Source organism: Tachysurus fulvidraco, chromosome 23 (assembly GCF_022655615.1).
Source record: "Tachysurus fulvidraco isolate hzauxx_2018 chromosome 23, HZAU_PFXX_2.0, whole genome shotgun sequence".
Taxonomy (NCBI): domain Eukaryota; kingdom Metazoa; phylum Chordata; class Actinopteri; order Siluriformes; family Bagridae; genus Tachysurus; species Tachysurus fulvidraco.
The window spans coordinates 1,801,007-1,825,576 of NC_062540.1; the positions used below are offsets into that span (position 1 = coordinate 1,801,007).

Here is a 24,570-nt window from a genome sequence, read left to right on the forward strand (position 1 = left end):
TAGAAACGTTCGTGTTAAATATATACACGTTCGTAGATAAACGTTAAAGTATAAATTATTAGTTAATTAATAGTTAAATGTATAAACGTGGGGACACGGTGGCTTAGTGGTTAGCACGTTCGCCTCACACCTCCAGGGTTGGGGGTTCGATTCCCACCTCCGCCTTGTGTGTGTGGAGTGTGCATGTTCTCCCCGTGCCTCGGGGGTTTCCTCCGGGTACTCCGGTTTCCTCCCCCGGTCCAAAGACATGCATGGTAGGTTGATTGGCATCTCTGGAAAATTGTCCGTAGTGTGTGAGTGTGTGAGTGAATGAGAGTGTGTGTGTGTGTGTGTGTGTGTGTGCCCTGTGATGGGTTGGCACTCCGTCCAGGGTGTATCCTGCCTTGATGCCCGATGACGCCTGAGATAGGCACAGGCTCCCCGTGACCCAAGAAGTTCGGATAAAGCGGTAGAAAATGAATGAATGAATGAATGAACGAATGTATAAACGTTAAAACGTCCAAATCCTGACAAAATTCCTATGCTAATTCTATACATTCTGAAAGTGTTCTGCAAACCTGAAAGTTCTAGCAGAGTCCATTCAGAAGTCCAGTGTAACTCAGTGTCCTCCATTTAAATCACCTCATTGATGAAGCCCTCAAACAAAAGAGTACACAACCGATTTCCAATCATTATGAATAAAGTCACCAGTGTCCCAGCCAGTCATTTACCCAGTAACACTTTATTTTTAACAACTTTTCAAATCAATTTCAAATCTTTTACACAAACAAACATTTGGCTTTCTTTGAGTAAATAAATGTGATGGTGTTCAACAAAGTGATTCAGTTACGCACATGCAGAAAAATGCTATACAACAGCAATGTACAGTGTTTTATTATTCTTTTTTTTTTATTCAAATAGAAAAAAATGTTTAAAAAAAATCTGTAAAACAACTGTTAATCTGACATATAAAGGCTTTAGAAAATCACTCCACGCAAAAATAGAACTTTTTTTTTTAACTACAATTCAATAACATGTTTCTTAATCATCTCTTTGTTCAGCGAACAATATTTCCAGCAGTAAAATTAAATTATTATACGGACTAAGCTTTACTCGGTGCTGTTTTTTTTTGTTCTGCGAAATTGTTTCAGACCCGTTTCCTATGTAGCCTTCGGTCATTTTGTACGATTCTGCGGAATGATCAGTTACCTGAGGCGTGCAGCATGACGGCTTTTTCTGAGCGATGTTTACATTGAGCTGTGGTGATGTATGACTTATAGGTTTGACATACGTGCTTTAAGACTGAAGTTTTTATGAAATCCCCACAGCAACAGGGTATGACATCAGCTGACCGCAACAGACTTCATACAGACTGAATAGAAATGTGGCTTTTTTAATACAGTATATATATAAAATCCTTATGGGTGCCAAAACTTTTGCAAAAATGCGAAAAGAAAATATGATTACAAAAAAGGAAAGGTGATTCCTCTCTGCTGTTTGCGGTTTTCTACTTATTGTGTGTAATATGAATATTTTTGGTAAAGGATGCCAATATTTCTTTAGCTAATTAGTTTTGATAGTTTGTTCATCCAAGGTTGTGTCTCAGAGTCTAAATTATAGCTATCGTTTTTATAGTGATATATATGGTACGTTAAAGTTCTATTCTCGCTGTGACATCAGTAGAGCATCAGTAGAATGTTTACTTAGAAATATTTATGGTATATTCAGAACAAATGCCAGCACCGTTAAGCAGTGAACGAATCTGTTCTCTAACCTTCTGTGAAATAAGACTTGTGTATATTATGTGCTGTGCTACTGAGGCCCTGTTTCCTGGATAGAGCAGGTGACGTTTTATGCATCTGGGGACCAGCAGGCGTTGTGAAACTCCTTCCTGTAGCACCGCAGGAACCCGGGGAACCATACACTCGTGATCCGTATGGATCTGTATGGAAACCGCTAGGAGACAAAGAGCCACGGCCAGAGGAGGAAGACGATTGGCTGCCCGAGGTCGAGCTTATCGATTCTGGCCGTGGCAGCTGTGTGTCAATTTGGTGTTTGGGTGCTGTGAGATTTGGAGATTTTAATCCTTCGGTCTCTGTTACACAAAAAAACAGCATAAAAGTGATCAAATACTGAATTGCAGAGGAATGTATTTTAACTTGCAGTAAAACATTCATAAGTATTTAACTATAATTGACTGGCAAAAAAAATGTTTACAAGTACAAGAAAGTACCCAAACACGATTAGCTGAGACCAGAGGTCGTCTCGGGTCTAAAGAAATGTACCCGACCAGAAGTGACCCGAATCACATTTTACCCGAACCCGAGACAAACCTGAAAAAATTAGACCCGAGTCCGACCCGACCCGTTGGCAATTTTTTTTTAACCCGACTGGACCCGAATGTTACATAAGTCTACACTAAACTAACCGCTACAGAGTGGATTCAATATGATTGACAGGTCTGTTTCAACGAAAATTAGCTTACCGCCAGCCACACGTCGCCAGCCACATGTCGCCAGCCACATGTCGCAAGCGGTCTTGGCAAACAGAGGAAAGGTTGGAAAAGGACTCGAGTCGATGCACACACACGAGATACAGTAGTTTGGGTCTTCTCGGGTCCGTTCGGGAAAATCACATTCATATTAAATTACCCGAGACTCGATGCCGCTATTATTATACCGACCCGTGTCTGAGGTACACGTGAAACTTTTAGACCCGAACCCGCTCGGGTCTCAGGTCGGACCTCGGGTTTTCGGATCTAAGGACCCGTGAAGACCTTTAGCTGAGACTCTTATAATATAACGTTATACAATTTATCTACAAAATCTGCAGATCTGTGGTGCATTTTTGCCTCAACTTTTGCTAGTGGCACAAAATTGAGCAAATGTCCAAGATGCCAACCTTCATCATTTTTTAAAGCTAGTATTATATATAGGATTCATACAAAAACCCTATCTTTATTGGATCCTAAACCTGGATTTTGAGAGATACCTCCTTCTTGGAGAAAGCAGGTGATGGTTCTTTCATGGACATCTGGCTCAATTTTCAAGAACGGCTTACTACCCATTCCCATGAACACCTGCTCCTGTCTCCGCAACTCTGCAAAGAAATCCATTTGTAAAAATTAAATGACACTCCACAAAGTTGTAACCAACATTAAAGCACCGTGTGAGTATGGTGTCTGTTTTATAAGAAATCACTCTCTTTCTCTTTTGCTCTTCATCTCTCTGAATCTCACCTCTGTTCTTCATGGCCTGTTCCCATAAAATGCGCTCCAGGTCTGCAGTCCAGGCCTCTTTCAAGTCCTGTCTCTCTGCCTGAAGCGTATATGTGTCCTGAGCTTTTCTTCTTCTGAACCAGATCTCAAAGCATAAGCCACTCTGCCCACAGTTCTGGGTTAATCCAATGTCACACGTCTGGAACAAAACCAAATACACAAACGTGCAGTGGATTCGTTCTAATATGACGTTAATTAAGTACCAGTCGTTCTTTACATTCTAAATGATGTGCAGTAGATTCATAACAGGCTTCATATCATTTATATTATGGTGAGGGGCTGCATTTGTGAAAACCTTTCATGCCCCTTTTCCACCGAGGCAGTTCGAGTGCAGGTTCGGAGCCTAATTTAGAACCAGTTCTTTCTGTTTCGACCGCCAAAGCACCAGCTCTGAACCAGGAAAAGTGGTTCTTAAGTAGCACCAAAACGTTGCTGGACTAGACTTAAGAACCGCTTGTGTCAGGAGCTGTGGGCGGGGCTACTGTTAGTGCATTTGATAATGTACCTTAAGTGTACTAATGTTTAATACACTTTTACTTTACCGCGATATGATACATTATCAGCACACATGACAGTAGGTAGCTACATGCTAAGGCTAAATTTTTTTCTGTGTTAACGATAAAATAACGTTATGTACTTTATCGATTACAACTTCCGTTTATACAGATTACACGGAGCTGCACGTACACGTTTTATTCGCCGCGTTAGGATGCTGATGTAGGTTCGCAAAGCCATGAGCATTAACAGTAAAGCAACATCCGCCATTGTTGTTGTGTTTGCCGCTGCTGCGCTAACGTTGCTGGGACACGTGACACGTATACAGTGACGTCACTCTCGGCGCTGTGATGGCTCTCTAGCCGGTGGAAAGGCAAACCGGTTCTTAGAAGGTTCGCCAGTGGAACCAACTTTGAACCAGCACTAGCGCTAGCTCTGAACCAGCACCCGGTTCTTTCCGGTGGAAAAGAGGCATCAGTGAGAGTGTTACCAACTTTACCAAATTTACCTTGAAAGACTGTTTGTAGACATACACATCATCTCCACGGTGTGTTTTCTTTGTCTTGGTGAACAGAATAAGATCCTGGAACAGAAATACTCGGCGCAAAACACGCTTCTTGCGAAACGATACGTAGAGCTCATCTTGGCGAATTAACTGGCCTTGTTCCTGCAAGTTCACCTGAAGGAAAAAAAAAGGTGTAGCCATCAGGTCCAGAGGTGTGAAACAACTCTGTCATTCCCTCTCAGCCTTCCACTTTTCTTACTCACATCACAGTCCTGGATGGCGTCCATGGTGAGCAGGTCATTTCCGTGGCGTAGTTGGAATCGGACCACCTCAGCAGCACCCTGGATCTCCTTGCGCTCTGCAACGTGCTCTGATCCACATTCCTCCAGCATCTCCTGCAGCAAGAGGCTGTACTTACTGATCCTCTGCACTGGTTTCAGCAGGTAGGAGGATAGATCCATGCTGTCTCCCAACTCCAGCTGCTTACTCTGCATGAATGTAGAGTATTTATTTGGATATTGATTTTACTCTTATATGCATTATCTGATTAAGTTTGATCCAATGATGTCTACGTTATCGTTCATATGGTGGCTCAGCCAAACTTCACCTGATTACCAGAAGTTGGAGTTATATTGATTAGTACATCTAGAATCATATTATTTTTGATTTGATAAATGACCTACAAATAAAAGTTCCTCTGTGAGCTTCAGCCCAATATGATGGTTACGTTTAATAGACTTCTTTGTTATAGACGTTCCTCACCTTGAAGAACTTATGCTGTTGGATCAGAGCATCTGACTGAGGCTTGTTCTTGCTGTAGAGAGCGTACAACCCAAAATTCTCTTTCTGCACTCAAAAACATTCATCGAAATGACACAAGAACAACAAAGAGATAAGAAAAAAGAAATAATAACTTACAGCACAACAAAACATCAGCCCTGGTTTGGAGGAACTCACATGTCTGAGAAAGCAACCGCCCACTTGGAGTGGTTCAGTTTTGCAAGCCTCAAGCTCCTGCAGGAAGTAACCACAGTGGAAGGCATATAGATTCTCCAGGTTTCCAAAGATCCTTCCACGCTGGCCTCTCAAGTCTGGAGGCACATTTGGCTGGGCCAGCAGGGGGAGATAATGAGTCAGGATGTAAGCCAGAGATCTTACATACTCCATCTCTGTCAGCAACAATTCGTCCATGATGCACTGCAGTCTCCTATGAAAGAAACTGGGATTTCAGAAGATATGTTCTTACAAATAAGGCAGAAATGTGCTTACAGGTGGTAGATCTGTAACTGTGTGTGTGACTCTTAAACTGAGAAAGCGCAAAAGAAGTAGAAAAAAGGAAAGGACAAAATGTCAGGTGGACTAGTGATATAACTTTGCTTTGTAATTGTGTTGATTATTCATTCATTCATTCATTCATTCATTCATTCATTCAGTTTCTACCGCTTATCCGAACTACTCGGGGTTACAGGGAGCCTGTGTCTATCTCGGGCGTCATCGGGCATCGAGGCAGTATACACCCTGGACGGAGTGCCAACCCATCACAGGACACACACACACTCTCATTCACTCACGCAATCACACACTAGGGACAATCTTCCAGAGATGCCAATCAACCTACTATGCATGGACCGGGGGGAGGAAACCGGAGTACCCGGAGGACACCCCAGAGGCACGGGGAGAACATGCAAACTCCACACACACAAGGCGGAGGCGGGAATCGAACCCCCAACCCTGGAGGTGTGAGGCGAACGTGATAACCACTAAGCCACCGTGCCCCCCTGTGTTGGTTATTTTTAAACAAAATAGACCTCAAACATGGAATCAAATATTACTTTAAAGTAGCAGAGCTATTTATTTACTAAAATATGTTCTATTAATATCTTATATTCTAACAATATTATTGTGATCATACATATTGCTGCTTTCAATGCCAGGACTTGACATGGTGTTTGCTGCTTCATTCTCCCAGCTAGCATTCTCTTCCGAATGGGAAGAGCTTCCAGAACGTTGTATTGGGTTCTGGATCACTGAGGTCTGAGTTTCAGAGCAGTTAGGTCTTACGATTTGGGAATTGGAGCAGATGGGTGGTGAGGTCTTAGATTCAGTGAAAGTAAATGGTAGGATCGGAATCTTAGAGGAACCGGAAGCTGAAGAAGAATCTTCCTTAGTGTATTTGGATGAGTTGTGGTGCCAGTTGAACCACTGGCAACCAACGGTTTCAGAGCCTGCAACTGTTGCTTGCCTGTGATCATGGGTTGTTTTTCTGGTTGACCTCTGGTCAGTATCTGCAACTGGAGCCATTTTGGGCCCTTTATGTCCTCTACGGGATTGTCTGAAGTTGAAGTTGAAGCAGGTCACCGTGCCATGGATGCTGTCTCGGTTATGCCGGACTTTGTCTTCTGTGCTTTCAGGTTGGTCCTTGTGTGTGTCAGGTTGTGGAAGCATTCGCTCTACATCAGTGCTCTCCTTTCCTACATTACTGTGCCATTGATACTGTAAAGATACAGGTACCGATGGTTGCTCCAACTCCTGCAGTATGTCCTCCAGTTGCCGACTGACCTCCTGACACCTTAGCCAAGTCATGTTCCACACCTTCCTCCCCCAGGGGTTCTGCAGAGACCAGGCCTGGGTCTTTGCTTCTTGGAAGTGTTCAGGGGAAAACTGGCTGAGCTTTTCATGGCATTCCTGAAGATTAGCCAATTTCTCTTGATGATTCATGTACTGCAGTCTCTCTTGTTCCAACTGCTGAGAGCAGTCTATGACCACCGCAGTTGCCTGTCAAAGTTAAAAGGGAATATACCGATTAGATTAAGACAACAACCCCAGCGAGCACCAACTATTCAGAGACGTCCATGGATGTCCAGTAAATTGGCTCATAAAAGAACATTATGATCCTGCAAAAGTCTAAATGTCCAACCAAACATTAGAAAAAATCTATGCTAACTGCGAAGCTATGCATAAACACAGTTTCCTGACAAGCTGGAATCCAAAGGAATGACAGGGGTCTGCTAAAAAAAAGATAGAATTACCCTCTCGCAGAAGTGGACCAAATTTTGCATGGTCTTCAGTTCATCACAGTACTGCTCTGCTTGAGAGAGAAATTCAGACAAGTTGGATTTGAATGTCGATATCATTATGTGGAACACTTCTGTCTCAGGATAGTTTGGTCCCTGAATGCTTTCTGCTTCATTCAGTAACATTATCGCCTGAAGTTTATGCTCCTGTGAAACACATAGAAGAGAAATTCGTTGAAGGTGAACCATAGTAAGAACATAAATATTATGATTTCATGCATTTTTTTTATTTTTTATTTTAATGTAATTGTGCTCGATTGACAGCCAGGAATGAACGACTACATTAGCTTCGGTGAGGACAGCGGTTAAGCATTGGAGAATCTCCTCAAAGCTCCTGCTTGGTTCCTCTGCAGATTCAGCCTGGAGTATACGTCTCTCACCCTCCACATCAAACCACTCCTTTATCTGCAGAAAGCCAACAGAGGTTCTAAACTTGTAATGACTTCTGTATTGCAGGTCTAGGTTTATCTTTCCAAGTCAGTGTATTCTTTAAAATTGCATCTAAGGATTATTTTATCATTTAAACTGTAGGGGTCTAGTGAATCCCTGGAACGTTAGTCAGCTACGGTAGATTTCTAATTGTGATCGGATACCTCCATAAACCTTGATTCCATCTTTCTGAGGTGTAGCAAGAATCCAAGGTGTTGAAATGATATATTGGACCTTCTCACCAGCACATGGACATGTTCCTCTATCTTATTGTAAAGGGCATCCACAGTATCCATAACCTTACTGGAAAAAGCATACCAGTGAGTTTTATTTACTATTCAGTATAACTTCATCAATGTACTAGGAATACTATGTCTATGAGGCCATGCTGTTATGTGAAACTGGTTTACTAGGATATCCCTGTTGGGATATGACTTAGCATGAGCTGCTTAGATAAGGTTTCACAGATTAGCACTTTAGCATTACCAGTTTGTCTCGTAGTGTGCTCCTCTTACGTCGCTCTCCCATCTCAACCTAGATAAAAAGGCTTCACCTTCGCTTTGTAAGGTAACTAATTGGGTGTCTTCAAATACATCCTTCATTAGAACACTTTGGTCATTAATACACTGCTGTACATCCTTTAAAGAGAGAAATTAACATTAAATCAAGACAAAGAAAAATGTTTCCTTTAGCAGGAATGCTAAGTTAGTAGAAGGTTCTGGCGGAACGTGTATCTGTTTTTTGTAGGGTTAGGGTTAGGGTTAGGGTTTTTGTAGAATATACAAAAGCTAACTTATTTTACTCAGTGGTATAAAAGGTATAGAACCCATACATAAGTGGATATAGACTGGCAACCGTAACAGAAGACCATATAAACATTGACACTGATGCAGGTTTGTACTGTACCTGAGCTGTGTCTATTTTATGGACCCCTTCTAACTTCCTTATGGCTTCTAGAAGCAAATTGGATGCTTCTTTCATGGCAAACACAAATGGATACAGTTCCTGTAAATCAGACAACATAATATATATCTGGTTATGAGAAATTTTTATCTTGTGATTTATAAGGCTTGCGAAAAAACTAACCTGATGAAGGTGCAACCAGTTTCGGTGACTGTAAAGAAAAGTGCCTTCCAGGGCTGGGCTCAGCTGGCTGTAATCTATATATCTGTGGAGACCTTTCAGGGATGTCACGACCTCCTGCATTAAAAATGAGATGGATTTATACGTTACCAGGTTCCTTTATTATCTCTGTGTAATGCTTGATCATTCTTTTATATATGAGGATAATTTTATATGCTAATATTATGGTGACAATGCAAAAGCCCCGAACCATGTCTCCTGGGTATTTCCTGGAGCTATAACTTTTCTCCTTAGTGATCAGCAGTAGCACACAGTGGATTGCTTCTGGATTCTGCTCCTAAATAATTCAAAGAAAAATACCAAAGGCAAAAAAAATTTCTACAGAGAAGCAAACGAGATTATTCTCTGCCACCTAAGCCTTGTCATTTAATACTGGAATAAAAAATGGGACTATCTAAAAGCCCTCAAGGATGGTGTTCGGGACAAAATGATCCCTATTTACAACACAGTCTAAAAATTAGGAAACAACAGAAACGATAATAATTAAAAAAAACAAAACAAATATGAACGTAAGACAATAACGCATGTGTCATTAATTAGCATAGTTTTTAAATTTAAAGTTATAACATCTGGTTATTGTTCTTCTATTCAGATGCTTTGATAGGGGAAGGCTTCATTGTAAATTATTAAACTTGTCAAAGGAGGCAATTTTAATCAACAATGTATATGTTTGATTCGTGCATAATACAATAGTGCCCCTTTTCCACTGGAAAGAATCGGGTGCTGGTTCAGAGCTAGCGCTAGTGCTGGATCAAAGTTGGTTCAACTGGCGAACCTTCTAAGAACCGGTTTGCCTTTCCACCAGCTAGAGAGCATCACAGCGCCGAGTGTGACGTCACTGTATACGTGTCACGTGTCCCAGCAACGTTAGTGCAGCAGCGGCAAACACAAACACAACAACAATGGCGGATGTTGCTTTACTGTTAATGCTCATGGCTTTGCGAACCTACATCGGCATCCAAAGGCGGCGAATAAAACGTGTACGTGCGGCTCCGTGTAATCTGTATAAACGGAGGTTGTAATCGATAAAGTACATAACGTTATTTTATCATAAACACAGAAAAAAGTTAGCCTTAGCATGTAGCTACCTACTATCATGTGTGCTGATAATGTATCATATCGCGGTAAAGTAAAAGTGTATTAAACATTAGTACACTTAAGGTACATTATCAAATGCACTAACAGTAGCCCCGCCCACAGCTCCTGACACAAGCGGTTCTTAAGTCTAGTCCAGCAACGTTTTGGTGCTACTTAAGAACCACTTTTCCTGGTTCAGAGCCGGTGCTTTGGCGGTCGAAACAGAAAGAACTGGTTCTAAATTAGGCTCCGAACCTGCACTCGAACTGCCTCGGTGGAAAAGGGGCATAAGAGTACACAGTGTGAACCAAGTGAACCATTTTAGCTGACCATTTTTAGTCAGTTTAAATTGTTGTATTATGATAGTTGCTGGCACATTGTTCCAGACTCATGGCTTGTAGTGCAATCTTGCTAAAGGAGCTGTTCAATGCTAACACACAAAGGATTATCTTTTAATCTGGACTACAAGAGCACCCACCTGCACCATCTGCAGAGCTTCAAAGAATTCAGGGTGTGGCGGTATCTTGCGGCTATCGTACACTACGGTCATTCCAAACTCTCTCTCCTCCGCCCTGTGTGTAAACGTATATCGTGTAGATTTGCTTTATAAAGGGAACCCATTGTGTTAAGTACCACAGTAAAACCAGTATCAAGGTTGCCCTGAAGTACCTTGGGAAAACATAGTGTTTCCATAGTTACCATAAAGTACCTTAGTCATACCACTGGACAATCAACATTGTTATAAAGTACCAAACTGCAGCTACAGTATCATTGTATCCTGGTTGCTGTGAAGTACAATAGTAAACCTTTATAATATCATATTATTATGAAGTACCTTAATAAAATCATGTAGCATAATGAAGTACCATCGTTTAACCCTGTTTAAAGCATGATGCCCCTTTGGAATATCATGGTTGTATCATAGTTGGCATGAAGTTTCATACCATAACCATGATTATGTCATAGTTGACACATAGTCCCATGTTTCATGCTTGCCATCAGGTACCATTGTAGCATATATACCATACAAATGCATGGTAGTAACGTAGTTACCAGGAAGTACTCTTGTAAAATGATGGTCTGCCATGAATTGGTAGCCATGAAGTACTATATTAAAACCATTGTAGGATTTTATACCTAGTGGTTGTATTGAAATACAGCAGAAGTTTACAAAGCGCCATGCTGGACATCAGAGGAGACCCCCAGTGCTGGTGATCACCATAAACCTCCACTACTACTCTGTTTGTGTGATCTCTGCCACCTGAGGAGGAGACACTGGGTTGTAGACATTGTATTGTAAAGTTATGGACATTGGATTAGGGTGTTAAAGACCGGGATGAACTAAGAATTTTCAAACATTATAAATCGAAGCTTTCGTTTTAAAACTTGTTTTTAATTGTTTTTTTATTTGTAAACTTGCCTGTCAGGCATGATAGTCCTGCTTGCAGGAGGTAGGTCTCTGGATCAGACGGAGCCGGGAACGGTGATCTCTTTCCAGTCTTTTTAATATCGGTATGGTGTAATGAGGATACGGTTTTATTTGTGTGAGGTCCCTTAGAAAGAAGGGGGAGATTTTTTTGGTTCTGAGCTTCTTCTAGAGGAAATATGTAAAAAAAAAAAAATCGTGTAAACGTATCCACTTTTTTCGTTCATTGATCAATATTTAAATGATTGTTTAAGATATATATTAAATAAAACAGGAGGAACCTTTAAAGAACCTTGAATAGTTCTTACCTTGCATCGGTTGCTTCCGTCTGTTTAACTTTGGTGAAACGAGTCCAAATGTAGTGGCCTTTTTTCCATGAGCTACATGTAACCTTGGGGTCATGTCGGTTTTGCTGTCCAATTTTTCCTCACTGGAACATCTTTGGATGACTGTGTGACTTTTCTCAGGTTCTGTTTCAACCACATTTGGGGTGAAAGAGGCAATGGTTCCTTCACTCAGTTCTGTCATGTCTTCAAAAATACCCTGAGAATTTTCAGGCTCTTTTCTATGATTTTCATTTGAGTTGTTATTTGTAGTTGGAATCTGTGGAAATTGTTTCCAAACTGGTTTGAGGAGATGGTCTGTCCTCACTGGTCTCTCAGAGATGATTGTTTCTTTTAGCCTGTTTTCATTTCTAACAGAACATTGCTCTTCCCTGCAGTACTCCTTGTACCGACATTCTTGATTCTTGGTCTCCTGTCCATGCTTCCTCCTCAAGCAAGGAGTGCAAGGCTGCTCTGCAAACCTTACGGTCCGTCCGCAGGTGGGACGATCATGGGATGCATGGCCCTGGCCTACAGGAGGTGTGACCTTTTGCACCCTTTGCAAACATGTTCTAAGTTGAACATTTGTCTGAGAGTCTCCAAAGTCTTTGATATGCTCCACATCATTTACATCCTCATCCACAAAACACACTTTACTGCGACTGTCCCAAGTATTAGGAGACACCCAGCCAAGTGGCCTCATTCCAGGCATGGCTTGATTCATCTCACTCTGTCTGGAGCTGTCTACCAAGCACAAAGACACTGCAATTCCATCCTTAGCAGGACAAATTCTGGTTTCGACCGAATAACCCTGCCAGGAAGATCCATTCAATAGCTGCTGTTGATTGGAAATACCAGATGAATCCATGTACTGTGGCTGTTTCTCAAACTCTGGGTAGGCCACCTGATCCCAAGGCACCTTCACTATGCATTGCTCAGTAGCCAGCACACAGTGACGCAGCAGCCTTCCATGCCTGCCTACGTTGAGCTCTTTTAACCAGTCCTGGGTGAAAATACAGCTAAATGAGTCCTCAGGTATTGGAGTTTCCTCCAAATCATGCTGCTCATCATCCAATAGGCATCGAACCACGATACGGGCTGCCTGCTTCTTATATGGCACCACCTGTATGTAGAAGTCTTCAAATGACAGCAGCAGTGGGTTGATGGGAGCGAGATGGATTAAAATATGGTCATACAGGCAAAGCGGCCAGCCCGAACAGTGGAACGGCAAGTCTGAATACGGCACCTGGATAAAAGAGCAATTCCCCGATAATGCATTCAGGTAACAGTTTAATAATATGTTTGCCATATAATAAATACTTTTTTAAGGATTAGTCAGGACTAGTGTACCCTGATATTTAGTGCTCCCGTGAGTGTAACCATAATAGAACTTTGGAAGCCTCTAGGAAACATGAATTATTTTCCTCACCCATGAAAAACCTTACAAATTTCTGTTATTCTCTTTAGCCGGATTTCCATTTTTCACAATTTTGGAATTCTTATAGGTAGGAACCACTAGCTATTTATAGCACAACTTCATAGGAGAATTAGTTGTAATATGGATGGAAGAAAAACAGTTAAAGGTGTCAGTTAATTACTGGTGTCAATCAACTCAAGCTTTTAAATTATATTTTAATTAATTAATTCATTCATTTTTGAGGCATCGGGCATCGAGACAGGATACACCCTGGACGGAGTGCCAACCCATCACAGGGCACACACACTCTCATTCATTCACACACTCACACACGACGGACAATTTTCCAGAGATGCCAATCAACCTACCATGCATGTCTTTGGACCGGGGGAGGAAACCGGAGTACCCGGAGGAAACCCCGAGGCACGGGGAGAACATGCAAACTCCACACACACAAGGTGGAGGTGGGAATCGAACCCCCAACCCTGGTGGTGTGAGGCGAACATGTTAACCACTAAGACACCGTGCCCCCATGATATTTTAATTGAGTTATTATAATTATTTCATCCATTTTTGACTTTAGTTCGACTTTAACGATATTTATTAGATTATCATATCTTAACCAACTACCTCAAATGAATCTCTACTCTAGTAAATAGTAGGAACTCTACTTGGATTTATAGAGAACTTGTTATAAAATAAGAAAGGTGAAACAAGGTATGTCTTCATCTTTAGGCATAAAACTAAGGTACAGTACATCATCCTGAGAAGGCGGTTCCATTCTACTGTGACTGTGATGTTATTCACCGGATAGAACGGATAGATAGAAAAACACAGATAATTACGATGTAAGCTTGTGAAAAAGATCTTTACACTAATAGTGTGAGGGAATGTTCTTAATGCAAGAGGTATGCTTCTGATCTCTGCTCCTGAGGTCTAACAGAGGACTACATGAATAGTTCATGCATGTGCAAAGACAGATCATGTTCTGCTTATTTTAAGGAAGGCATGTTCAGAAAGAAAGGCCCAAAATGTACTTGCATGGAACCCGGCATGTGAAAAGTATAACAAACATCGATCATGTTTAATTGTAATAATTTTGAAAACATTTCGATCATTTATTAATTTAAAAAGTAGAATAGTTGCAGAAAGATAAACGTTATGGTAGTAATAGTAAGCACTATGGAAATGTTTACCTGCCCATTTGTTTTAGTCCTAACTTCATTTAGAGTAATATTCCCATTCGTATTTCCTACTACAGTATATTCTTGCTTGTCTGTGTCGTGACACCATCCAAAATGAACGATAATGAAATCTATTTTAATTGAGTTGCAGCTTTTCGTACTTACACAAGCAGCCTGACGCACTCTGTCCAGGAGCCGCCTGGCTGGGATCAGGAAGTCGGTTAGGCACTGAAGCGAATCGCCAACATAACGACCCTCAATTACGTGTAATAGTTGGCTAAGGATGGTGGGAGCTGTGACCTCAAACGGAGGGTAGAGAGTGGAGAGAGTGTTCAGGATGGAGGAGTCCAGGGAGTCTGCGTTCTGGAGATAGAGACAGTAGTGCTGGTTCATCACTGGGTGATTACATGGGATAGATCATTCACATATTACAAGGTGTCATGTTGTGTTGTTCAGCCATGCAGTAATCTAGGTTTTACCTTGTTTTTATTGGTTGTATAACTGAGATATGTATTGCCCTTTTGAGTTGGAGCATTTGCTGTTGAAAATACTATTAGCATGTTCATTTTTAAACCTTATAGTAGCAGGTAACATTGGTGGTTGTTGAACATTGAGCAGGTTGTCAAACATTGCAGATTTCAAGCCCTTGAGCAAGACTTAGGGCCTTTTTACACCCGGTCACTTCGTGTGTTGTCTCCGATCCGATAGCTATCTGATTTGTTAAAACTGTTCAATTTACATCAGGCCACATAAACGCGTCTCGGCGAATCGGATATCGATCTGATCTTTATACTCCCGCCCAAAATGCTAATATATTTTATCTCATTTCCGGGGTAATTTAAATGGGACACGCTTTAGTTTATGCGGTTGCTACAAAAAAACAGCATTTACTGTTTGCTGCATTTTCGCTGATGGCAGCAGTGCATTTTAAGACCCAACGAGACGCCTGGGTGAAAGATCAGAGCCAGCGCTGGTGGGAGAACATGTTTGTTTCTGGCGCGATGCACGACTCACGAGTCACCTGCGAGTGACGTACTTCTGTCTGGGAGGAGTATAGCGCTGACGTATGTGGCTCGAACAACCACATTCATTTACACCTGTCCAGATTCATCTGAAATGCGTCCCAGACCACCTCCTGAAGGGGTTTGTACCGTCGGATTTAATATCCGTCTCCAAAACGTTTCGGAGGGCATTTAGACCTGGTCTTTTTACCATCGGATAGCTATCGGATCACAGAAAACGCATGAAGTGAACAGGTGTAAAAAGCCCCTTAAATGAAGTGAATAAGACTGAATTGCAACAAATACATAAATATAATTGGTAAAGAAATGTTTGGCAACACCTCGCATAATACAAGATGCAGATTGGAGCTCAAAACACAAAGTCTAATCTGTGTCTGATTTCCATGAAGAAATCTCGTTATATCGGTATACCGGTCCTAAACTGCTTCTGCCCTAAATAATCTGGTGTTCTCTCTGAAAACAAATGAACTAATTAACCAGCCCGGTCTAGCTTAATGGTTGGCACCTGGGTTTAACATGTCTGAATTGATCCTGAGCTTGATTTCCTGATTCATTTGCTTCCTCTGGGTTCCAAACACTTGGATCTCCTACTAATCCCCCCCCCCTTCTCTTTTTTTTGTCTGCATACTCGTAATCTAAATATACACACCTCATCATGAGCAAGAACAAGTTAATAAATCACATTCTATCAGTAAAGCAGTTTACGCTCCAAACTTGGTGTAGGCACGGCTGATAAATGAGACGCCTGGAGTGAACGTCTGGCCTTCGGTTTCGCTTGTTCGGGAACACGGATTATACACGGCTGCGATTACAAATGGAATAAAGTCCACAGGATGAGACCTTCGCTGGATTTTCACTGGGAAATACTGGGAGATTCGAAGCCTTGACGATAGACTTGTGGATGCTGAAGAGCGACACCTTGTTAATGTTACTCATGTGATTTAAAAACAGAGACAGCCAGCTTTAGAACGTTGAGCTTAGAGCAAATAAAAAGGTTAAAGCTATAAATCCTTCAATTTGATTCATTTTCTTGGTGTTGTTTGAAAGTACATGTGAAAAGCCAGTGAGAATCCAGGAAGAGTGCGAGGTTTCACCTTCCCAATGATCCGTACCGAATCCCACTCATTCCTGGCCTTTTGACCAACAACCGTCTCTTTAAGCGTAGTCTTATTTCAGCACACCTGCCATGCCACAGTCCAGAAGTGGATCCACTCGATCGTCAATCTAACGACACGAATATGAGCAACACGAAACCCGTTCCATAATTAACCCGTATATCACGTCATATTTCACAAAACTGAGAAGCAGTTGCATCATCGCTGAATCATACTGTTGCCAGAATCTGTGGTGAAAAATACAACCAGCTGTTCACCAACCATCTCCATCCACCCTGGAAGAGTGTAAACAAATCCTGCCCAAATATCAGCTTTTAAGTCTACTTTAACACCAATGAAATCCATTATTCCTTTTTTTTTTTTTTTGTTGGGGAGTGGGGGAGGAGAGATTTTCTACATAACATGAATACAACAATTTCAACAATGTGAGTTTAAATAATTCATTTCGATGGTCGGACAATTAGCATCAACAAACCGTTAGCATCCGGTTACTTTCAGAAAAATCCCATTAAGATTCAAGCGTGAAATAAACAGCATCTAAAGCTGTCAGTTGCACCACATGACAGAAGCTTAAGCGACTTTAGTGACCATATGATCTGTAAAAACTTTGCCTTTATTACCTCTTGACTCCATAGCAACAAGATAATATTTTGTAAAATATTCTCTCATAACATGGTGAGAAAGTGAAAGTTTTCTTGTAATAACCAAATATTTTTTCATCACAAGACGATTTTTGTTTCATAATAACGGGAACTTTTTTCCTCGTGATGTGTTGGTGTAGTGATGAGATGCCTTTCTTATAATAACAAGATATTTTCTAATAATAATGAGATTAGTTTTTGATTTGAAGGAGTTTTTGTGTTGCCTGGCAACAAATAGTTTCTAAAATAGACCTTTTATATATGCAAATGACCCCATTTTTAGTATATTTTGCATAAATTGCATGTTAAAAAAAATCATTTTTAAATGAACCTGACCTTTTAAAAACAGCTATTAAATTTCACTCAGTATTCAGGTTGCTGAATAGTTTGCCTTTAGTTTGTCGTCTCGGTCTTCACCGAGTCCTGATTTAGCACTAACGCCTTCCTGCAGCTGTCTCACTGCCTCCACTACACCTGACTCATCTCGACCTGTAGAGGCCGTAATGAAGCTCACAGTTGGCTGCCTGTGACCTCTGACCCTCAGACCCATCCGTCAACCAAACAAATGATTGACCGGGACCTTGTGTGGAATAAAAAAGAAAACTAGAGCTCTAAGATCTCATTATTGTAGAAAGCAATGAGATGAAAAAAGAAAAGAAAATGTTAGATCAAAGAGATAAATCTCTGTTAGATCAAAGTTAGATCTCTCTCTCTTTCTCTCTCTCTCTTTCTCTCTCACTTTCTCTCTCTCTCTCTCTCTCTCTCTCTCTCTCTCTATCTCATGCCAAATAAACAGAAACATTTAAGAGATGGAATCTACTGTCCAAGAGTCTCCTATAATTTCACATCTCCAGCTAAATCCGAGCCAAAAGTCAAACAGGGAAATGATTCTGTTTCCTGTTTATGTCACACACATTTTCCCAGAACTTTGAAACTCGTCCTGCTGATAAACTGTTCGAGAATTTGTCTGGAAATGTTCCATCATGGGGGCACGGTGGCTTAGTGGTTAGCACGTTCGCCTCACACCTTCAGCAATGGGGGTTCGATTCCCGCCTCTGCCTTGTGTGTGTGGAGTTTGCATGTTCTCCCCGTGCCTCGGGGGTTTCCTCCGGGTACTCCGGTTTCCTCCCCCGGTCCAAAGACATGCATGGTAGGTTGATTGGCATCTCTGGGAAATTGTCCATAGTGTGTGAGTGTGAGTGAATGAGAGTGTGTGTGCCCTGCGATGGTTTGGCACTCCGTCCAGGGTGTATTCTTGAATGTATGTTCCTTCATTCACCACTGCAGCCGTTCCTAAACTCCCAGCTAACTCGGACGCGGCGGGCCGTTGACACTGAACGCAGTTTTAACGTGAGATCCATCGTCATCTCTGTTGTTTTCAGTCAATAGAATCATCTACTGTATATTTCCGGAATATAATGTGTACACAGAAATCTCACCGATTCCCATCCTGTAATTACTTATTGAATTCGTCTGTTTCACACTGACTGCACATCCATTCAGTTCTGTTGAATCTCCACATTAGCATATCGGACTAACCGTAAACAGTAATAACCGTTTAATTATACTAAACACACCGAGGTTAATCAGACCAGCAGGTGTCAGCAAACCTGTTATTTTTTCGTCCACAAAATCCCTGTTTAAACACAAAGTGGACGATTTTCTCATTAGACTCAGCAGCGATTCGTGTCGTCTGGCCTTCTCGCATTATGCAACACGTTTTAGCTGAATGAAAAATAAATAAATTCAAGGATAAATAAAAAAAGGCCAGTTAAACCGACACTTACAAAACTCGATCCAGTTCATCTGTGATTAGTTTAGATTAGATTTTGTTGGCCTTGCTGTACTGGATATTATTAGTGAATTAGGTGTGGTCTAGATGTACCTCATGGTTGCAGTGAAACAAGGCATGGGCTGTGCCTGTTATAAGTGAAGGAGGCGTGGCCTAGCTGTTTCTGTCAGATGCAGAAAAGGGGACGTGGACTAGATGTACCTGTCAGGTGTATTAAAGGGGGCGTGGTCTAGCTGTGCCTATTATTATTAGTGAAGAAGGTGTGGCCTAGCTGTTCCTGTCAGATACAGCGAAGGGGACGTGGACTAGATGTACCTGTCAGGTGTATTAAAGGGGGCGTGGTCTAGCTGTGCCTATTATTATTATTAGTGAAGAAGGTGTGGCCTAGCTGTTCCTGTCAGATACAGCGAAGGGGACATGGACTAGATGTACCTGTCGGGTGCATTAAAGGGGGCGTGGTCTAGCTATCCTTGTTATTATTAGTGAAGGAGGTGTGACCTATCTGTGCCAGTCAGATACAGCAAAGGAGGCATGGCTTAGATGTGTCTTGGTTGCAGTGAAGGAGGCATGCCCTAGCTCTTCCTGTCAGATGCAGCAAAGGGGGCGTGGTCTAGATGTACCTGTTATTATTAGAGAAGGAGTTGTGGCCTAGCTGTCTCTCGGTCGCAGTGAAGGAATCATGGCCAACTGTGCCTGTTATTATTATTGAAGGAGGTGTGGCCTAGCTGTCTCTCGGTCGCAGTGAAGGAGGCGTGGCCTAGCTGTCTCTCGGTCACAGTGAAGGATCACTTAAAATGATCCAGTTTATAGCTGTGATCTAAAATCTCCGGCTGCTTTATAAGCGTGTTCTTCCTGTATCAGGTTGTTGCACATCTTATTTATCTTGAATCTAAAGATAAATATGCTACTGATCTGTTTATTAAACTAAAGCACATTTCTCAACAATAATAACTTTAACTGCATCATTTGCTGCATTATTGTTAATCAAACGTTATTAAACTTCAGCACCAAAAGATACAGAGTGTAAAACAAGTTATTAACACTTGCTAACAGTGTTCAACTGAACGGGGTTTAATAATCACAAAACCCTTCAGCTGATTAATCACCAAGAACATTCTTCATTATACAGTACAAACATTAACGACTCGGTTTGCTCACGTTCCATAACTCAGTCAACAGAGTGTTAATGTGAAGCGTTACCATGTCGCTTATTGCTACGCAGCGTAAACACTGTCCACACCACAGCCTTGTGTTGTAGGACATTTACCAGATGACCAAATACCACCAGACACTCAGTCCTGCAGTTATACAACTCAATAACCTCTAAAAAAGTTTGCAGAAAGTCCATCAGTAGTGAAATAACCTGTAACATACAGTAATGTCAGCATTCCTGTGTGTGTGTTAAACAGCACACGTGATATAAAGTTTAAACTGTGACTCAAATGAACAGAAAATTGTTACCATTTTGTCCTGAAGGTGTTTTATCGAGTCAGAGTGTCTTCATCGGTCCTGTACAGAGAAACCTGAACTCCATCATTTCCCTCATTCTGGTGAAAGAAAGAAAGCAGAGTACACACAAAGAGGGGAGAGATAGAGAGATGAAGAAGAGAGAGAGAGATGAGAGAGCGAGAGAGAGAAGAGAGAGTATGAGAGAGGAGAGATAGGGGAAGAGAGAGAGAAGATAGAGAGAGAGAGGGGAAGATTGAGAGAGATGAGAGAGAGAGAGAGGGAGGCGGAAGAAGAGAGAGAGGAGAGAAGGGGAGAGAGGGTGAGGAGAGAGAGAGGGAGAGAGAGAGGGAGAGAGGGAGAAGAAAGGGAAGAGAAAGAAGAAAGAGAGGATGAGGGAGGGATATGAGAAGAGAGGAGAGCAAAGAGAGAGAGAGAGAAAAAGAGAGGGGAGAGAGAGTAGAGAAGAGAGAGAGAGAGAGAGAGAGAGAGAGAGAGAAAGAAAGAGAGAAGTGAGGGAGAGAAAGAGGGAGGGAGGGAAGAGAGAATAGAGAGAAAGAGAGAGAGAGAGAGAGAGATTAGAGAGAGGCAGAGATGGATAATAAATATAGGGAGGGATATATAATTTATTATGGATAGGTATTAGGGAGGAGGAAGCTTTAGGGAATGGGGGGGAGAAGATAAAGGCGGATTAGGAGGGATAGGGAGGGATCTATGTATGAGGGAGAGGTTATTTAGTTATTCTCTTCTCCGTGCCCAATATACTGTAACCCTCTCTGTCCCCCTCTCTGTGTGTCTGTCTCTCTCTCTCTCTCTCTCTCTCTGCCCCCCCCTCTGCTCCCCTCTTTCTCTGCCCCCCCCTCCCCCTCTCTCCCTCTTTGCTCTCTGGAGAGTGTGATGTAGACGTGAGAAACTGAAGCAGAGAGATAGCAGGGCGTTCAAAGGAAAGACATTTAGAGGCAAATGAACATATTCATCATTTCCGGTGTGTCCTCCATTTGAGATCTTTCTCTGGCTTTTTTGACGTCTTGTTTTCTACCTAAGTTTTCCTCAGGATATTATTCTGTTTGTAGTTCCACACCTAGCTAACTTACACATCAGCTACAAAACACTGAGGAGAAATGGGGGATTATTATGGAGTGGATTATAGCCTGTAAAAATCACACATACTGAAAATACAAATGCGTGCACACCTTAGTGAACTTGGGTCTCAATCAAAGACCAAGAAATGCTTCTGCTTTGACAGGGCGCAGAATTTCTAGGCTTGTTTCCCACACTTTTTTGTGTAGTTTCTGAAGCAGAAGTAGTGGAGACCTGGCAACCCATTGGAAATCTCCAGATCTGGCCACAGCTTGTTATTTGACAGAAGAGTTTTCAATAGAAATCTCCAATCACTAAGGACTAATTACAGTCCAAGATGGCAGATATTATTCCTCCGTCCTCCCCAGCAGGACTCAGAGTCATCCTTATCAGGGCCATCGTACAGTATATGAAATAAACTACCAAGAGAAGATAAAGGTCAGTAAATATAAGAAGTAAATACAGACTGGCGACAGGAAACAGTTCTCAGAGAATCCAGAGGGAGACATTTCTTTAGTCCTGGCTTTGGGTTCAGACAGAAGATATTTTATTTGTAGGCAGTTGTAAACTTTACACTTTACAGAGAATTTATCGGTATCGGTTCCTTTCATCACGTTGCTGCTGATAAGCTTCACTATTCACAAAAAGCTAAAGAATCCAAAGCTCTACATTTCTATATTAAAATATAACACAGTTTATGATGTTTCACACTGGTTCACATGTTGTGTTTTTAATCTTTTTTCATTTACTGACTCATTCATTATTTGACTCAGTGAATCTTTCAGTCAGTCATATCTGAAATTCACTCTCTTGTTCAGCAGCACAGTGTTTGACTTCGAATCTTTCAATCAAGACCAACATTTCTCTCTTACTCAGTCTGTCTGTCTCTCTCTCTGTGTATATCTCTCTGGGTCTCTCTCTCTCTCTCTCTCTCTCTCTCTCTCTCTCTGTCTGTCTGTCTGTCTCTCTGTCTCTCTCAGTGGGTCAGGACTTGAGTCAGTGAATCTTCATCCCGTAAGAGATTCACTCAGCTTTGTTTCGACGAGTCCATATTCGACTCAGTGAATCTTTTGTTATGTCTGGTATTCATTCTTGTTTAGCGAGTCACTGTAATCCTAATGTTTTTGATTATCTTTGTATTTGTGACATTAAATATAAAGTTTTTAGGTATTTATTTATATAATTTCTGAGTGTTCACTAAGGACACTAAGCCGTAGCTTCTGATTTTGAAAGCTGGTGTAAATAATTTTATTTATACTATCTGTTAAAAATTCTAAAATCCGATTGGCCAGAAGTCGTCGGTTCGTCTTCTATACGACTGAATCGGTTTAATAGTAACGTTTCTCTTGTAGCTGTAAGCACAGGGAAGTGTTTGTGCTCGTGTCAGGTAAAGATTCTCCTCAGGCTGAAACAAAACAGCTGTGAAAATCATCTAAACCATCAGATTAGCACGTAAGTCATCAAATCTGAGGAACTTGGAGAATCAAAAGAGAAACAAAGCTCTCAGACGGGTGACTTTTTGACAAACACTATGACTGTTTTTCAAATCTCTCGACACCGGAGTGTGTTTAAAGCCTCTGCGGTAGAAATAACCCCGAGCAGACTGTGATATACGACGAAGAGGTCTGGCAACAGACTTGGTCAAAATAGCATCCTGCCTCCGAGGAGTAAATATAACAAGTGCAAACGTGTTGCATGATGCGAGAACGTTCCTGTAACATTCCAGGCTTGGGTTGCGTTACCATGTGCAACACCGAGCCTCAAAGAGCGACAACGATCGGTAAATGACAGCCAGTAAAAATATTTAGACTGTTTAGGATTAAACTGCATCAGGCTGAATATTTCATCCATGGTGTTTACGGGTTAGTGAGTAAACATAGATCAGATTTAAATGATACGAGACGCTGATGACGAGACAGTAAAATCTCCTAATGATTTCTCACCTGAGCGTTCACAGGTACATTCACAGATACATCGACCATCCCGTAGCTAGGCGACCGGTGCTTATTTATAACTATATCAATTGTTATCTTATGATTTTAACAGTACCTCCTTGTCTAATCATAATATCTCATTTCAAATGACTATCTAGTTACACGGAGCATCTCAATATTTTAAGTATACCATTTCACATTTTTAGTATATCATTTACTCATTTGAAAAACAAGATATTGAGATAATTTTTGAACTTACTCATTTGAAAAACAAGATATTGAGATAATATCTCATTATTTTAACTTAGTTGCTTGATATTATCTTTTTATTTTTGATGTAGTATCTCATTTTTCAACTCAGTATTTCATTTCGACTGACTCAACGTAATATTGTATTAAAATTGTGATACTGCGCGATATTTGAATATAGTATCTCATTATTTCCACTTAATAGCTCATTATTTTAACTTAACGAGATACTATGTTAAAATAGCAAGACGATAAGAAGTGAAGCAGGTATTAATGACGAGTACTCCATCTAACGAGATAATCAGTTATAGCAATAGGTTATCGTACAGGTACTGTGATAACGATATATTATAATTAATTAATGAGATACTGTGTTAAAATAATGAGATAACTTGAAGTAACAAGAAATGAAGTTGAATAAACGAGACAATTATTTCAACTCGATATTTGATTTCAAGTTATTTACCTTAATATCTCATTAATTCAAGTTCTTATCTTGTTAACTTTCAAAAACAATTCATTACTTAATATTATCGTAATAATAAATGTCTATCTTGTTAGATCTTTACTAAGTAACAGATTACTGTTAAGTTCATCTTACATATCGATACATCTCAACTTAATATTATCTTGTTATTTTGACGTAGTATCTCATTATTTCGACTTAACATCTCCTTATTTCATGTAAAGTTCTTGTTGTTTCGACAGTAGTAAAATAAGGAGTCGATGTTTATTTATAAAGCACATTACTTCATGCAGAGTCATGACAAACTCCTCAACAGCCATCCGTACACTTCCGGGACGTCGCTGCGGGAGAAGGCGAGCGAGTCGGTGTTGTGAGAGACCTCTCACCCATTAAGAGCTTAAAAACAAATAACTGAGGCTTAAAGTAAATCCTATAATACACAAGCAGCTAGTGAAGAGAAGCTGGAGTCGATGGGGTCATGTGATCACATGCTGTT

The 24,570-nt window shown here is 41.1% G+C and overlaps 1 protein-coding gene across 2 annotated transcripts; it reads right to left on the reverse strand.

Annotated features, from left to right (window-relative positions):
- Nucleotides 1–364: 364 nt before the first annotated feature.
- Nucleotides 365–20,467, reverse strand: si:dkey-65j6.2 (puratrophin-1). Of its 2 annotated transcripts, none has more exons than XM_047807079.1 (21): nucleotides 20,361–20,467; nucleotides 14,495–14,692; nucleotides 11,714–12,974; nucleotides 11,400–11,573; nucleotides 11,117–11,240; nucleotides 10,458–10,551; nucleotides 9,093–9,179; nucleotides 8,846–8,959; nucleotides 8,666–8,764; nucleotides 8,246–8,397; nucleotides 7,924–8,062; nucleotides 7,613–7,735; nucleotides 7,286–7,477; nucleotides 6,499–7,031; nucleotides 5,214–5,463; nucleotides 5,019–5,102; nucleotides 4,520–4,744; nucleotides 4,260–4,430; nucleotides 3,218–3,395; nucleotides 2,971–3,078; nucleotides 365–2,074 (listed from the first exon to the last, which is right to left on the reverse strand). In XM_047807079.1, exons 1-21 carry the CDS (start codon nucleotides 20,361–20,363, stop codon nucleotides 1,749–1,751), a joined length of 4,635 nt encoding a protein of 1,544 aa, XP_047663035.1. In that variant the 5' UTR covers nucleotides 20,364–20,467; the 3' UTR covers nucleotides 365–1,748. The 2 variants fall into 2 exon arrangements, with proteins under 2 accessions (XP_047663035.1, XP_047663034.1); XM_047807078.1 differs by having other exon boundaries at nucleotides 6,169–7,031.
- Between the last annotated feature and the right edge of the window lie 4,103 nt (nucleotides 20,468–24,570).

Coding starts and splice junctions, on each gene's coding strand:
- si:dkey-65j6.2 (XM_047807078.1), bottom strand. Junction 12,975..14,494: donor GAGTGCGTCAGGCTGCTTGT/GTAAGTACGAAA, acceptor TCTTTTATCCAG/GTGCCGTATTCAGACTTGCC. Junction 9,180..10,457: donor AAGCTCTGCAGATGGTGCAG/GTGGGTGCTCTT, acceptor TGAATTATTTAG/GAGCAGAATCCAGAAGCAAT.